This window comes from Lepidothrix coronata, unplaced genomic scaffold (genome assembly GCF_001604755.1).
Source record: "Lepidothrix coronata isolate B3197 unplaced genomic scaffold, Lepidothrix_coronata-1.0 Scaffold149, whole genome shotgun sequence".
NCBI classification, from domain to species: Eukaryota; Metazoa; Chordata; class Aves; order Passeriformes; family Pipridae; genus Lepidothrix; species Lepidothrix coronata.
This window is the reverse complement of record NW_016690329.1, coordinates 1,604,191-1,621,258: the sequence shown is the minus strand read 5'-3', so window position 1 is coordinate 1,621,258 and position 17,068 is coordinate 1,604,191. Positions and strand designations below refer to the sequence as shown.

Sequence of the window (17,068 nt, the reverse complement as noted above, 5' to 3'; positions counted from 1 at the left end):
TTTCAAAAAAAACATTCCTTATCAACCTCTTACTTTTCCCAAATATAACATCTCCCTCCTACAGTCACCTTTTCCTTTTTTAACTAACATTTCTGCTGTGCCTTTTATCTAGAATGTTGACTTTTGAGCATTCTGGTGTCTGAAAACCTCAACCAATTCTCAAGACATTAATATCATGAGAGGTTAGAATTCTTTTTTTGCTGTTAACTTTATCTCCAAATTTGAATAAAAATACTAATTTAAAAACTGTACAAAAAGTGTTCCATATTTTTATGTATGATACACATGTACATTAAAAGGAACTTCAGATGATTGTTTTTTTGGAGATTAGTTTGATATTCACAGCATACACACACACACACACACATTTGCCCAGGAACATTATGCTGCTCATGGTCAATGGCCCTTAGCCACCTATGACTATCAGATAACCTTCAAAAACTAATCATCAAGTTCCTCTTAGTATTTTTCAGAAAGTCAATATTAAAAGCAACTTACAAATAAATCTAGTTATTCTATTAGTGGAAATATAAGACTAATACTTTCTGTCAGAAAAAGTGAAGCTCCGTTAAAACACAAATTTATTGTCTAGATGCTATTTTTAAAGTTGTTAGTGCCATTCCTTATCTCCATAAAACAGACTCACAAATTGTGAGTACAATTTAATTTGATCGTACTTAAGATCCACCTACGCCAAACATCCTGTTCTACTCTACTGTACTAATACAAGCTACTAACTAGGGTCAAATATATTTGACTTTTTGATTTAAAACCAGATTCTCAGTAAGAAAGACATAACACTTCCTTAGCTCCTTAAGGACCAGAAACCTGAGCACTAGTAGAAGACATTACAAATTAAAATGAGCACTCACAGCATCACAAACTGCTGGTCAGAAGGGACATCTGGAGCTCATCTCCTCCACCCTCCCACTCAATGGAAGGCTATTGCCAAGGTTACATCAGGTCAGTCATACCTTTATCTGAGTCTTGAAAACCAACAAATGTGGCAAATTCTCTGCCTCTCCAGCAATCCTGTTCTTTGTAGAGGACAAGTTTACCCTAATATCCAATCTGCACTTCCCAAGCTACAGTGTGGGGCCACTGGTCCTTGTTACAGCAGCTGCCCCTACTAGGACGAGTTACAGAAGTCTCCATCTTTGCAATTGCTCCTCAAGAGTTTTAAGAGGCTTCCAGGGGAGGCCTTAAATCTCCCCTTCCAGCTGCTCCTTGGGAGTTACGTGAGCCCTGGACTGCACAGCACTGGCAGCTCTCCACTGGGGCCTTCCCCAGCAGTTCAACGTTCTCCTTGAACTGGGGATCCCAGCTCTGGACACAGTCCAACACAGCACTGGCTCATGCATGATCAGAACACACTGTGACCCTCATTTCTTGCTCTACCAATGCTTCTCTTCTTTACAGCTTCCCCTCATCAAGGTATCACTCCAGTTCATAAACACACTAATGACTTCACCACACCCAGCCCATTCTAAAAGCATTTTTAGAAATCTTTTGCTCTTGATTCTTCTGCACATCTGTATGGCTTCTATCTGCTGCACAGTAAAAAGAAAAAAAACAAACCACCAAAATCCGCACTATTTGTATATTTGAATAAAAAGGATGTGCGATGTTTATTTAGCATTCAACAACTCAAAAGTTTATCAATGTGGCATGTCCACACACAAAATACACCTTCAGAAACTCTGTTGCATCTCATTTCTTTGAAGATGTCACCACTTACCTTCAATGTCACAAGGCATTCTTGGGTTACATTCTCCTCTACTCTGAAGATTCCTGTCTGTCACTGCTTGACATCTCAAGCTACATATATTTGTCCTGGTCACTTTACAACTAACACATCTCCATGTGCTGCCCACACATGAAGAAGGGCAAGAACCTTCAGATAAAACAAAACATGGACTTTCGTGAAGGTGTTTCTGAAACGAAGCTGTGTGTTGTTCCCCCCTTGATGAGTCAACAAAGAACATCACTGTGGGAGCCTTCACAGCTGAAGGTACAGCACTCTGGGTCACCACACATTAACAAAAGCTGTTCTTTGGGGGTCTTTCCTACTGCTGCACAACACCAGCACATCACAGAGCTGAAAAGGACACCTTCCACTAACCCACTGCTGCCTCTTATAAGCAGAATAAAGCCTGTCAGGGTATCCAGGTCCCAGGAAAGCAGTTTTCACTATTATCTGCATAGCACCAAATAATACCACCCAAATGCTTTCCAGAGCTATACAGATACCTGTAATTAATAGAAAACATATCTTGCCAAAACAGCCACAGGCCTCCTAGAGAGGTGATTGATGCCCCAGCCTGTCATTGTCTAAGAGACACTTGGACAATGGCCTTAATAGGGAATTGCTGTAGGTCCCTTCCAACTGCAATATTGTATTTCACAGTGAAGAACCTCTCCACAGACTTAAGATATATTGGCCTTCTCTAAGGAATAGGATGCCTAAGTAAAATCTTACAGTTTGAAAGATTCCTTCTAATTTCAAAGAAGATATGTCTTCCACTCCCATCAATAACACTTCCATTCTCTAAGGTAATTTTTCATCTCTTGAGGATATGTAGGTTCTGACACTACATTAATTGTTAAGGAAAGTCATACATTGGTCTACTTCTAAAGCAGCAGCAGCTACTGATGTACCTCACAGTGGGTGCCATCAGCAAGGGGATTCCACATTGTAAAACAACAAAGCATGAAGACTGATACTGTAGTTGCAAGTCTGCCAAAGAGGTGAACAAATTCATCCCTTAACCTTTAGAAAGAGGTAATCTGACTCTGCAAAGCTAACTGACACACTTTACTAAAACCAATCACACACACGAACTCTCTTATCAAATAACAAAGGCAATGATCTGCTCAGACTGAAAAAAAAGACATCTTTTACACAGCTTCTCTGCAAGTTACTTATATTGCTCTATCATCTCATTATACTTCAGAGTAAATTCATGTCTCCATCCTTAATGAAAAGCACAAGTCATAATAACTCTTCATCTTTAACTGGGATGGCCTAATTAAGTCAAGCCCTGATTCAACATGTCTCTTGCATAAACAATCCACCTAACAGCCTCTGATTAGTAAATATATTCTTCACCAATAAGGTGCTGTTTTTCCTGTAAGAAGGAGATACTTGTATAGAACAGACTTTTACATGGAGAACTGCAGTATCTTTAACAGATAGAAGAAAATATAATTTATTTAGTTACCTAAGAAACTTCTCCACTAAACATCTCTATTAAATGGTGAAAAATATGTATTTATTTAATAGTGAAAACTGCCTGACAATTAGCACAACTGCTCTGGCAACCTGCCAGGCAATTATGGCATATGCAAACTAGACCTTTTCCCTAATAAGCTCAAATTACAACACTTCACCTCTGCCAGTTCTTCTGACCTTTTTGGTCCATCATTGGCCTTAGGCCTTTTTTGTACAACTGGCCTGCAGTCTTTGAGCACAGCAAGCAGAGGTTGCCACACTTACACCATATGGCATTTTAATACACAGAACAGTTCATCATGGAAGCTCTTGAAATGACATGAAAATGTGTCTCTCCAATAAAAAACTTAGAGAACGCATTCCATTTTTGGTGAAGAAAACCCTTTAGCAAAATAAACAATTTCCATGCAATCCCTCATTTAATGAGAACGCAACATTTATTACTGGACTAAGTTCCATAAATAATAATATTACTGGACTAATTCTGTAAATAATTATCACCAAGACAAGGTTTTATGTATGGATAAGGGATATTAACTGTTCATATATACACAGGTATTGTCAAGTTGCATCATGAACTTAACAGGCATGAAAAAAACCTGTAAACTGCTCAGTGACTATAGACAGGAAAATTATTCCTAATAATGCCTGTTTCAGACATATTTTACTATGTAAAATTTCTGATCTACTTCAGTCAACTGGAATAATCTTTTTTAAATTAACAAAAATTACTTCACTCCTCCAGAAATCTGAATTGCTGGAGGGCCATATATTCCCTTTGATAAAACAAGTTTTAAAACTGAATATTCACAAGGCTGCAGAAGTTTCCAAATTTCCATTGCACAGCACAGATCATACTCAAAATATAATAATAGTTTTTTGTTATAGGTTGGCATTTTTAGCTGTAATGTAAAATTGTCTTATAATACTGTCCACTCTTTCTAACTTAACTCTTGATACTAGTAAACAACGAAATGGAAGAACATCCTGTTTTAGGAATCTTCAGTGTAGTAAATATAAAAATAATAGCTTCAGAGGCATGTCTAACCAGTCTTCAAATACCTGTGTACCTTGATTACAAACATGAAATTCAACTATATCTGAATAATTAGAAAACAAATAGATTAAATATCTATACTTTTTTTTTTCAATTTTCAAATCCCGTCTTCAAAGTCTTTATGCATGTTCAAACTGACAAATACTCTGCATATCCAAATTTCATACATCACTTTAAATCTACAAGAAAAATGTAATCCCTTCTTCCCTCCTCATCCGTCAATTGCAGAAACTCAGCCTCCCTTCTCCCTATAACTGAAATATTCCTATTTATTAGACTTCTACCTTCCATTTCAGTCTTTCACTTAAGGACAGGGTAAGAGGCCATTCGGGTCAGTTCTAACACTTTTTGCTTGTGTCTACCAGCCACAGAGAAATATACTTAAAAATTCAATTTTCTATCATGTGAATTAATCTTCTCTATTAATTTCATATTCATTGGTCAAACTTTCAATAATCCAAATTCTCTGACATATAACAGTCTTACAAACACTCTTAAAGAATAACAGTAATGTAAAACACCACAGCCCACCAATTCATCTTCTCCCATAAGTTCAATTTCAAAAGTAGAACTAAAAAGAAGAAAATATTTATTATACTTTCTGTCATTTTATTAAAAAGAGAAAAAAAACAGAATATCTATATCAGTCCAAAGGACTAAATGGGCAATTTTCGGCACCATCAAAACTTTTTCTTATAGTAAACCTTTTGTAGCATATGAAAGACAAGTCTTCTTCACACTGTTACAACAGTGTATTTGGAAAACAAGAAAAGCAAAAACAAGGCAGCAAAGCTTTGACAAAATGCTTAATTTCCTCCTGGCAATATATTCACATGTTGGTATTTCATCACCATTTACTAGCACAATAAAAATGAAGAAATAAATTGTCAAGATATATTTTAAGTATGTAGAGATGGGTTCAATCCATAAATAAATAAATTTTATATAAAAATTATTTGCATATATGTGTAAATATATTCAATATAATAGTGTATCATTAATATAGTAATAATATAGATATTTAAGTCAGAATTCAATACAGCCCTAGACAAAAATATCATCCAAGCCCTATGCTGTTAATTAAATATTAATTGCAATACCATGGCAACAGAAACATTGTCTGTTCTCTTACTGAGACAGATCTGCTAGAAGAAACATTTGTGTTTCAGAGATAACATCCAGTATTTCCTCTAAGGCTACATGAGTCATCCTTCTCAGATTTTTGCCATAATGTTTTCTTTTAAAATAACATATCCATACTTGAGAATTAAGACAATATTAATAATAAATAATCTAGATAAAGTACTGTAGGAGAAATTCTTGCTAAAACACTCCTGCCACAGGGGAAAAAAAATAAAATAAAAACATTGTTTTGAATCAGTAGCCAAATTCCATTTAGAATAATCTGTGGGAAGATGTGTTCAATTTTGCCTTCTGGAAACTAGTCAGCGCTGGCCTTTGGCACCAGCACCTGCTTCTCAGAAGGCCAAGAAGGGAAGTGATATACATGTTTCTTAAAATCATTTTAACATCTTTGCTTCTTTCACCACCATTTTACAGAAGGTATGATTAAGGAACACATGCTACCAACTTAACCAAATAAATACAGATTTCAAATACCTGCATTATCAAAATCCTTTGGGTTTTCCTACGACTCAACAGCTAGTAAAGAGAACAGAAGCAATAAAGCATCTTTTACTAGCATTTTAAATTAGGCAAAAGGACTGACAAAGACTAAGTCTACCTTGCTGGTGGCAAAATATTTTGAGACACTGTCTAGTAATAAGATTTAAGAGGATACAGTAAAATGAAGAGACTGAAAAAACTGCGTAGCTTGTTTTATAATTTTCTAAAATTCAGTATTTGCATTATTATGTGTTATATATCTCTTACCATCTTCATTCAGGAACAATTTGTTGAATCTTAGTCCACTAGGCTCTTTCCCAACATATCTGTGCACATACTCTGTGCCAAGATCATTAACAGCAATAGCATATTTCAAAGGCTTCACGCAGGACTGAAGACAAAACGGAACTTTGGTATCACCAACAGAATGCCTGGGAAAAAAACACAGATAAAGAAGTTTGAAATTTCCTGTTTGTCAGCTGTGGCAGTAGAGTATTATGTGCTACATCTACTCTTCAACATACAAGGACTATTAACAAAAACACCCCAAAACCCCAAATCACGTTATTATTAAGTACCATTTTAAAGAACATAACAAAGAGATTTAAAGATTTTAACAATCGACTCTATAAGCCAAGCATAACAAAGTCAGTTGCTAATGATTATTGCAGATGTAATTAAAAAAATAAGCAAATTCAGAAACAGGTCTGTACCAGGGCAAAAAATCACCTCACACCTCTAGTGCCACATTTACCCTGTGCAATTGCAAACTAAATACTCAACAGGGTACAGCTGACCTGAATATAGCCACTGTACATATTTATGTCTATATAAACAAAGACGAGATACAATTTGGTTTTGGAATTTGGGGACAATAATTAAATAGCTGTATTTACATCCCCTCTGATAATGGCATAGGTATTTTATAACAACTACTAAATGCTATCTTTGGGAAAGTTTACTTTCAGCATCTGTCAGACTGCACCAAAGCATGACTCATACAAGCAGCATATGCCACATCTAGAGCAAAAGGCTTCAAGCAATCACTTGTCTAACGGCAAAATCAGAAGTTTATTCGATTCTTTTCTTCGCAGAAAATGCGAGAAGGCTTCAGAGAACTCACACTATAACAGCTAACATTATGCAACATTAAACATAAGAAAAACAAACATTATAAAAACTTTCATTGGTACATGATATAACAACCAAAACAAAGCAAAATGCCAATTTAAAATATTCAAAAGGATGAACATTTTTATTTTTAAAGTTGTTTTACTACGAATAGATTATAATTCAGACACTTAAACAGGGAGATGAAAAAAATACTTCAGCTCACTTGTACAGCTCCTCCCCTAGAGATTACAGAGCACATGGCTAATTAGAAACAAACATAACAAATCACATTAAAATGATGCTCTCTCAGGAATGCCCCATTCACGAACTCAACACCTAAAAATTACTGTTCTCAGAACATGCAGTGCAGTACCACCACACAACCTGCAGCCCAGCAGGGACACCTGATGAGTTGATGAGCATCTGATTGTCTAGTCACAAAGGCAGACACAGAGCTCACATTACCTCTCAGCTAGACAGTGCGAGATACTCACATCTAGGCTCCTAACTGTCTCTGCTACACTGAATTACTAATAAAGAAAACAATAAGAGTAAGATTACTAACTATATCTAAGACTGACACACACTCTTTACAGGAGAAAGCTTAATAAACCTGAAAAGCAAAATCATATTTAGTTCTGTCCAGTTTCCACATCTTTTTCTTTTTAAGAGCGTGAATCTGCATTTTTTTGGTGACACATACAGATTATATAACAATGCTACAGTAAAAACATTAAAATGCAGAGAAGGAACTAACTCTTAAGAACATCACAACCTGCACAAAAAGTAATACAGCTTGATGCACAAGTACTATCAGACAAAGCTTTGACTTCCAAATTAATACATATTAATACTACAGAAGTATTGTCTCTGTCCTGTCCTTCAAATATTCCGGCAACAAAATCTAGACATTACAATGTACCTCTGTCCATCGACGGTGCAGAGGGACACACCCCACAAATCAGGGCTGAACTTGGCCAGTTGTGGAATATAATCAGCAACCTATCACAGTGTGAAATAAAGACATGTAATTACAGAAATTAATTAAAGAAATGTAATTACAACATCCAAAATATTTAACTACATGTTAATTAAAATAAATGTCAATGGAAAGGATAACTCAGTTGTGCCTTTCTGTATCCCACTAACAATCACCTGGTATATCTAAAACTTCATTACAAATTATTATATTCACAAGATCATTATCAAATAAAATATTTTTTTCAAAGTAAAAATTTCAGCACAAAAATTCTAAAAGGTATTTGTGTTCTGTATTACAGCATGTTCAGGATTTTCAAATCATATAAAATTTTTGCTTTTAACAGTCTTGGATTTTTCAACTAATTTACTGAAAATAAGCACTAGAATATTTTATTTACTAACAAAGGTACTATGTTGACAATTACTTCTGTCACACAGTCCAACCAGTTGTGTAGAGTTGCATAATCCTTCTACAAAGTATAGTCTCACAAATTATACAGCAGTTTTAAAGTTCATGTAGAATAAGGAACAATACCATTCTCGTAGTCTAAAGGCAAAACTCTACAAGACTGGTAGAGGTTGTGAGCTGTATTTCTGACCCAGTTTACAAGTTGTAGACATAACTGAACTTCCAAAACTTTTATCAAGTTATCAGTTTAACATTTTTCTAAAAATGTTAAGAAAAATCTGTCTTACTTAAAAAAATAATGTATTTGGTTAATATCAAGGAATCTATAGAAGTTTGAAGCTGAATTTACAAGTTACCTTTCCTCCAGATTGTTTTTTAGCACTTTCATATAGCTCATCAATATGGGAAGTAAACGACATAAAATCCGGAATGACAAACTTCCTCCTGAAAGCTTGAGTAAGCAACACAATATTACTTTGTACACACCTGCAAAAAGTTAAAAAAGTTTATTAATATTTTGACAATGTACTGTCAAAAGCCTACTTAGGTAGCAATTACATGTAATTTAAATAAGAACCATCAGTCCCTTGAAGTTACATGCCCACAAGAACACGTCCTTATTAGAAAGACTTTTCAAATTTGCTGCTTTAAGTTGTATATTTTTTAAATTATTTACAATAATTTCATTGCATTCACTTTTATTCCTTTCTAATTAAATCTTTGGAAGTTTCAACTGTGAGGCTGTACTGCCAGGTACAGCCTATCTATCTGCCTTCAAGCAGCATCTCAGCTTGCAAAAGGGATCTAAGCCACCCATTTCTTAGGATCGAGCCCTGTGAAGGTTATCTAACTCAGCCCTTGTCCAAAGAAGTGCTAATTTCAGAGTTAGATCGAACCTGTGAGGTTCAGGGTTGGTTTCTTAACTTCATTGTTTCACCATGAACCCAGTGAAAACAGTGCCAAGAAACGAAACTGGAATGTGATTCCACTTTAATAAGAACAAAACTGTGCAGAGACTCGATAACATCTCCTAAACTAAGCAAAAGTTAACAGTGAGCAGTTCTGCAAGTATCTTGCTTCCAACTACCAGCAGTTAAGAAATCTTCGCTGCCTTTTAAGCCTTTTAAGCCAGAACACAGTTACACTACGTCTGTCCACACCCTCTGAACATGAGCCCATCTGGGACATCTAAAAAACCGATAAAGTAAAAGGGAAAGGACTTATCTAGGACAAACAGAAGAAGGGAAGGATGAAAACACAAGCTGAGACATGCTGAAAGTGGTGTGTCCTTGGGTGAGGGGGGGTGAGCAGGAGCAGGGGTGGGAATTGGGAGCCATTATCAGTCAGTTGAAATATGACCTGATAAAGGATATTAACAGCCCTATCCCAGTGCAAAGAAGAGAAAGGGAGGTTTAACACCAAATAAACAGTTAACACCTTCATACCACGCCTTCTGGCAGTGTTGACCAAAGCAGAAACATACTATTAGTGCAGGAAAACAGGAAGTTAAGAACATCTAGGCACATGCTACAAAGGAAAACATATCCTTCCAATGAGGACTTACTCAAAAAAGTAAAAAATCAAGGAAAAATTTTTAAGGGAAATACTTTCACTCGGAACAGATATCCCAATAATACTATTATTGAAAGTTATCATCAGTTCGAAATGAATGTGCATAAAGACCAGTGAAGAGACAGAATTATCCTCCCTTTGAATCCCCCCTCTTTTTTTAAACCCTTAGTTTTAACTCCTTTGTACTTCGACGACTTTATCCCAAATTCAACTGACAGCCATTTCAAATGCTGGTAGGCACTACTCTCCAAAACCAAAAAGAAATGTTAGAGAAGTTTCTTTTGTACATACTGTCACCTTAGAAACTGTTTTCTGTAATATGCCGCTTTGTTAGTTTATGTTAAAATTGCAACTGAGTTAGTTTTGTTGCAATCTGCGAAAAATTCCGTTTGTTTTTGCTCCCAGCAACCTTTAATTACAGTCACCTACTCCAGGTGCAAAATCCCTTTTCAAGAGTAATTAATAACGCTGATGGCAGCTAAGTGTGCAGAAGGAGTTACAACATAATATGCACTAGATTTAAACTTCAGATGCACTTCTACATTGTCTGTACCACCTGGACAACATTATGCACTCTAAGAAAGACAAAAAACTATTAGAACAACTCAATACAAAGTGTGGAAAACAACAAGGCAGTATGCACTGACATACAGTCCTCTGAGATTGTATTATGCTTCTGAAACAGGAAGGGCATTTATACACTTACAACTTACAGCAAGTCTATGATGCTCACTGCAGTAGTTCAATCCTTTTAATCTACAGACTGAAACTCACTGCAGAAATGGCTATGCTGGTTAAGGACATTACCTATTTTAACCAGTTGTTCCTGGACTCTGTCCATGTATTTATCCTGCTACTCCTTAACCCAGGCAAATTACATGAATTACAGACTAAATTAAATACAGGGGCCCGAGTAATCTAGAGGGGTATTCAGAGCAATTACTGCATGGACAAAATAAACAGAGGTCTTAGTACACTCCCTTTAACAGGGCATAACATTTTCAGGCAACAGAGGACATGAGCCACGACAGCCCCTAAAATTCTGCAACTGCTGTCTCCTCCCCACCAGAGTGTCCAACTGCTTTATGTTCCAGGTAACCCTTTGAAGATGACTGGCCTCAGAAAAAGTGGAGCAGCAGGAAAAGATCACAGGGAGGAATTCAAGTAAATGAATATACTGATAAATAGAAATCTTTCCACAGTCAAATTTTATGAACAACTTGGCTCTTATCTCCCACATGGCTTTAGAGGTGTTCTAGATAGGTACACTAAAAGCTCCTGCTTTGCAGTACGGGGGTTCCTACCTCCTAGGGTTCAGGGGTTTTTGGAAACAGCATCTTTGGTCTCTATCATAAAGTTAGGATCACTTTGTTTCTTTCATCATACAACTTGTTACATTTATCCATTATTTTTCAAGTTCTGGCTCAGACTGCTGATTACTGTTTCCCCACACAATGGAGACCAGCTAAAAACGCAGTCTGAACTACCAATTCCAAAGAACTCTTTTGCTGTCTATACAGATGAAGGGACACCTTTTTTCCTGTTTAAAAAGCATAAGCATTACAGAAAGCCACGTGAAACGCCATGTCCAATTAGCAAGACTAGGTCTGTAGAAGTGTTCAGCATATTTAAACATCTCAGAAAAAAAAATGACACTATGTTGACAAATCAGATATTAACATTCTAACATAGTGGAAGTCCTCTATATCTTCTGTCAAAAGATTGCTCAAATCTAATTGCTGAAATACGGTGAAAGCATTTATTAATAGCTGGGTTAAGGTTATCTAAAATTAAAGTTTTCATCAGGATTTGCTACCTATATTGGGAGAGCAGCGCAGCTGCTCAGCAGCAAATAGAAAATCCTGTTTGAGATCCAGCAATGAATTGTCAGGTTTGTGCTCAGAACATAACACACCCAGATTGCTGCTTCTGACCCGCACACCAGAGGAGATGTGCCTGCCAAGACCTCAGTTCTGGGTCAATAAAGTGAGACAGACAGTACCTTGTGACAAAGGCTAACCCTACAAAGCCAAGTAAGCTATTCTGAAAAAGAATAGGGTTTAAAGTTCAGAGTTATATCTGTTACTCAGTAGCTATCATCTTGTTCAAGTGTACAACACTTTCAAATTAACTCAATTTTGATTGCCTTGTGCCTTTCCTTCCCCTCCATTGACCAAAATATTGTTAGTTAAGAAACAGCACTCTCTGCAAGTCATACATTTTTCTGTTAGGAACATGCTATGACTTAAAGGAAAAGTTAAAAGTGGTTGGAGGATTTCTTACAAAGAGTATTGGAATTTTTCCTACAAATTAGCTACAATGTCATAGAAACAGATCTAAAAAACCAGGATATGTCAAAATGAGGATGCTTTATGAGGAAGACTAGCATGTACAATCCTCCATATTTATTAAGGTGCCTAAGTTCCATCTAACAGTAGACAGTACTACTACTACTATATTAAGTAGTAACACAGCTAAGGTACCAAAATAACAAACAAAAAAGAAAATTAAAAAATTCACATAGCAAGCTAACTAGCACACTGCACTGCTTTCAGTGTGCTTTCACATTTAAGAGGAGAATTACACCACTGACTTTTATGTTTAGGGAACTGATGGTTCAAAGTCCTGAGGTAAGTACAGCCAAGGAGATAAATTATGATACTTCACACCTTAGACACTTGTAGAAGAAAGAATACAGGGACCCTGTACAAGCCTTTTCAGAGCAAATGCAGTGTGCCTAGGAGGAACAGATAAGTGAAGTCTGGGGTTTTATCGTTTACAGAAAAGGTTGCAAAGGAACCTTCTGCTGCTGCAAAGGAAAACCTGCTATGTGAAATAAGATTCACCTCTCCACTCTCTGTATTGTCTTTATGTTCAAAACTCTTCCTACACAAACAACTGTGTAAGCTTTCTACAAATTATTAAAGTAACTACTGTCCTAACACAGAGGATCAAATCCCAGAGATGCGACACAGAACATGAGCTAATCCTGCCAATTAGCAATCACTTGTCCTTTTTCATATGTAGAGCCCTTGCCTAAAACATAATTCATAGTTTACTATGACAAACAAGCCCTCTAGTATGCATGTAATGCATAAGAGCAGAAGTATTTCCTTTCCAATCCATCCATACACCCAGGAAGGTTTCTGAATCTAACAATTTAGCATTTTTACTAAGCTGACAAGTAACCAGCAAAGACCTGGTCTCGAACCTAATACAGGAGTAAAGTTAGTCCATGTTGAACCTTAGGGAAATATTCCATATCTGATTAAGGAGTTGACTGGTTTGTTAATTTTGTCAAACACACCGACATTCATTTTTTTCTCAATATGTTTCAAAAAATGCTATATATGTTTTAATATATATAACACATATATTTTATGTTTATATTTATATAAATTACGTAAATATAATACACATTTAACATATATTAAAATATATACAGTATATGCTTACACTCTCTTATATATTTTATATACTTGAATGTCTATAAAATATACAAAATAGTATATGTAAATACATCTTTTTTAAACACATACATATTTTTAAATTGTAACTGAGAAGAAACAGCACTAAACAACGTTAGTTCACAAATTCAAAAAAATGCTACAGATCAACAAAAATGTACCAATTTTACAAAAGAATACTCTTGATGAAAAAAGCAAGTGTCAGATATTTTATGATTTACCATGTAAATGGAATAAAAATACAGACCGAAAAATAGCCTGAAAATTTCATTTTGACATTTAAGAGCCTCTAAAATTCCAATCTTTTGGCACACAAAAGCTTTAAGTAGAGGAGCAAAGGAGTGTGCTTGGAATCAATAGAAGACAACCTGAACAGTGCTTACACTGTTCATCTGACCACATACTTTGCTTAAAAAAAAAAAAATTAGAGCATCACTAAAATATGCCACACAAATCTTTTGCAAAACAGACCAAAGGAGTGTCTGCAGCCCTAACTACTCTCAAATCTCCATATCTTATAGAAATTTCACTTCACTCTGTTTTTCATATACTCACTTTTAGCATTAACTATATACATACTCCGAACACCTCGCCACACAGAAGCAGCATCCTGAACTTCAGATTAAAAACTGGTGATGCACTGAGAGAGCAGTTTTATGTAATCATACTAAATAGTCCATGCTGCATCAATTGCTTTATTTGGCATCTGACCGAGAGCTGCAGTACGGGGTCAGACACATGTGCAAACACTGACACATTAAACTCTTGTGGGGATCACAGAGCCTGTCTGCTACGTGAAACCTGAGAAAAAACTCGGGTGAAAACAGCATCAGGCGTGTATGTTTGACTCCATTTCTAATTACACATTGATTTATATACCTTATGTCTCTCAAGACAGCAGCCAGTAACACATAGACAACACTCATTCAGAATCATACAGTCACATTATTGACAGAAAACTTACTTTTTAAAAAGGTCTTTGTCCAGCATAACACCATCTGAAGTTGTCTGAAGAGTCAGTCTTAACATATCCATGCACTCTTTCAATCGAGGGTCAGATGTACGTAATCCTGTAGATTTGAGTGCCTGTTACAATAAAACAATAATTACTAAAGGGAAAAAATATGCTATTACAATCAAATTATCTACTGCTTGGTGTTTTTATCACTGTAAGACACATCTGCCACTGCATTATCAACACAGACATTTTGACACCTTATTGATCCTTTGGCCCTTCTGGCTGCATTTTATGTCAAAGCATTAATGTAATTTGAAATCCACAGTGGTCTGACTACATTTTACAAAAGTACAAAAACTATCCAACCCTGCCATAGGCACAAATGCTTTCAAGTATGCTCCTTTCCACATCAAAGAAGTGGATAATAAAAATACACTTATTCTTTTACTTAGCTACAGAAACAGTATTAGGGAAAAAACAGTTACATTCCTTCCCACAGCTAAACATGTATAACAGAAATTCTTTGCTTTGCATTCTTGCATTTCAAATGTAAAATAACCCTGCAGTAGCCACCTTTCATACAGCACTCCGGAACAGTAAACTTACAGTTATGAATTTATGAACTGGTATTTTTTCTTGTCCTTCTGCAATAGTATAGAAAAGTAGATCTTCTAAGCTAGGAAGGAGACCTTGCTTCATTTTACTGGAAAAGAAAGAAAAAAAGAAAGAAAAAAGCAACATTATTTTAGTGCCTATTTTTATTTACACACATTTTTGCATTCTCAAGGAGACACATTTTCACTACCAATCTAACTGCTACCAGTAATTTCAAAGGACACCTCTATCACTGAACACAAAGCTTAATTTGCCCTTAAGTAGGAAAAAAATGGTAATATAAAACTACTGTACATAGATTTTACAACAGCAAATACTCTTTACTGAACACAATCATATATTTACTGTCATACACATGTTGCTAAGATTATATTTATATTTTTGGGGGGAGCAGACTAATCACTTATCCCTCTTCTTGATGTTACAGAGGATAGATGTGCTACTTGCAGAGAATAAATTACTTGTAACATTCAAAGACCTACGTGCCTCATCACAAAGTTGTAAGAACATACCGACCCAATTGTTTTACAGGCAAGAGAAGGAGATGGTGAATGTGTAGTACTTTCTTCAAAACAGTCCTGTTTTTAGGACTCCACAGAGGAGTCCTGAAGCCCCCGTGCTCCTGGAAGCTTATGTAAGGCACATCAGTTGCCGTGAAAGCAAGCAAAGCCATCTGCAGCACAACACAGCACCCCGAACCAGCTCAGGCACCAGGAGCTGGGATTCTCATCACACATACTTAGCAAAGTAAACGTGCAGTGCAGATACACCTTTAATGGTCACTGTGCTTATCAATGCAAACACACCAGCTCTCCAAGGATTCCAGGTGTTAGGTGTTTCACTCTGAGATACGCTCGCTCGCCCTATGACTGCAGTCTTTTTGTACCTTAATCTCCATTTTATGCAAAATCTGAAGGAAACCTACCCAATGAAGTACTGAGATTCCTGCTAGGACAGAAAGCTTTCCCTTAAAGTCTTTGGAAGTTTATAGATTTAACCTATAAAAAGTTCTGCCTTTCCCTGATATTCCAAAGCACCCTGAAGCAGGCAGGAGCCAAAGTCTATACTCAGCTCTTTACACTTCCCCCAGAAGTATGGCATCGTAGCACACAGCTGGAATGTGCACTTCCAAACTGCCAGGGGCAGCAAAAGCAAAGGGATTCGAATCAGTTCTTTTAGTCCTCTGAAGCACCCAGGTTTGTTTGTAGACAACACAGTTTAGAGAAAGACAATATTCTGATGTCTGATAAGCAAAACTAAATACAATCAAAAAACAGTTCTCCAGCAAATGCACACATTAACTAAAATGCAGAGTATGAAGTCTTGCATTATTTTAGCCATCAGTTTCAAAGGTCAATCTTATAATCTAATAATATTGGCAATACTGTATTAGGTAAAAGTTATTGCCTGAAACTAGAATGCTCAGTAGCAATTAATGTATTTTTATACATTTATGCATGTGTGTAGGTCCAAATTCTAGTCACTGAAGTTTTCACTAGATTAGTAATTCTCTGAATAACAGAACTCAGAGTTATAAGGACAAAAATAAAATGCTACAACTAAGCACAGACCCCAGGTAGGCCAATTCACTCTTACAGACTGATGTTTAATCCTCTTTCCTCTCCCAATAATTAAAGAAGTCAGATCTATGATTATTTTAAATAAAAATCTGATTATATCCAAATACACTTTTAGATTTAAGACAACCTCTAGATTGCCCTTGCCTCCCTCCTTCCCTCATAACTAGCTGTGAAAGCCAGTAGTAAAAAAATATCACCTCTCATTTTCCAATTTAAAACACTGTACTTACATACAAGAACAGAAGACAGCTTTATAAGCCAACAGAACTTTCCTTGTCTTACAGCCTGGATTTTTTTTTTAAATTTTGCTGGCTGACTAATGCACAGACAGGCTGGCAATTCAACCAACACAAACGCTTGCAACTACCTCAAATTACTGAGCGCCCCTTTTCCTTCCACACAGCACATTTCACCTCCAATCTTTTGAGAACAGTATGTCCAGTCAAGCCAACAGAACC

The 17,068-nt window shown here is 36.2% G+C and overlaps 1 protein-coding gene across 3 annotated transcripts in view; it reads right to left on the bottom strand.

The window, feature by feature from the left end:
* GLS (glutaminase) overlaps positions 1 to 17,068 on the bottom strand; it is a 64,947-nt gene that overhangs the window by 36,566 nt on the left and 11,313 nt on the right. For all 3 annotated transcript variants that reach the window (XM_017828521.1, XM_017828519.1, XM_017828520.1), the window contains exons 2-6: positions 15,022 to 15,118; positions 14,422 to 14,543; positions 8,775 to 8,904; positions 7,951 to 8,030; positions 6,183 to 6,346 (exon numbers count right to left, since the gene is read on the bottom strand). In XM_017828521.1, the coding sequence (XP_017684010.1) occupies positions 6,183 to 6,346; positions 7,951 to 8,030; positions 8,775 to 8,904; positions 14,422 to 14,543; positions 15,022 to 15,118 (593 nt within the window). The remainder of the gene's footprint in view (positions 1 to 6,182; positions 6,347 to 7,950; positions 8,031 to 8,774; positions 8,905 to 14,421; positions 14,544 to 15,021; positions 15,119 to 17,068) is intronic.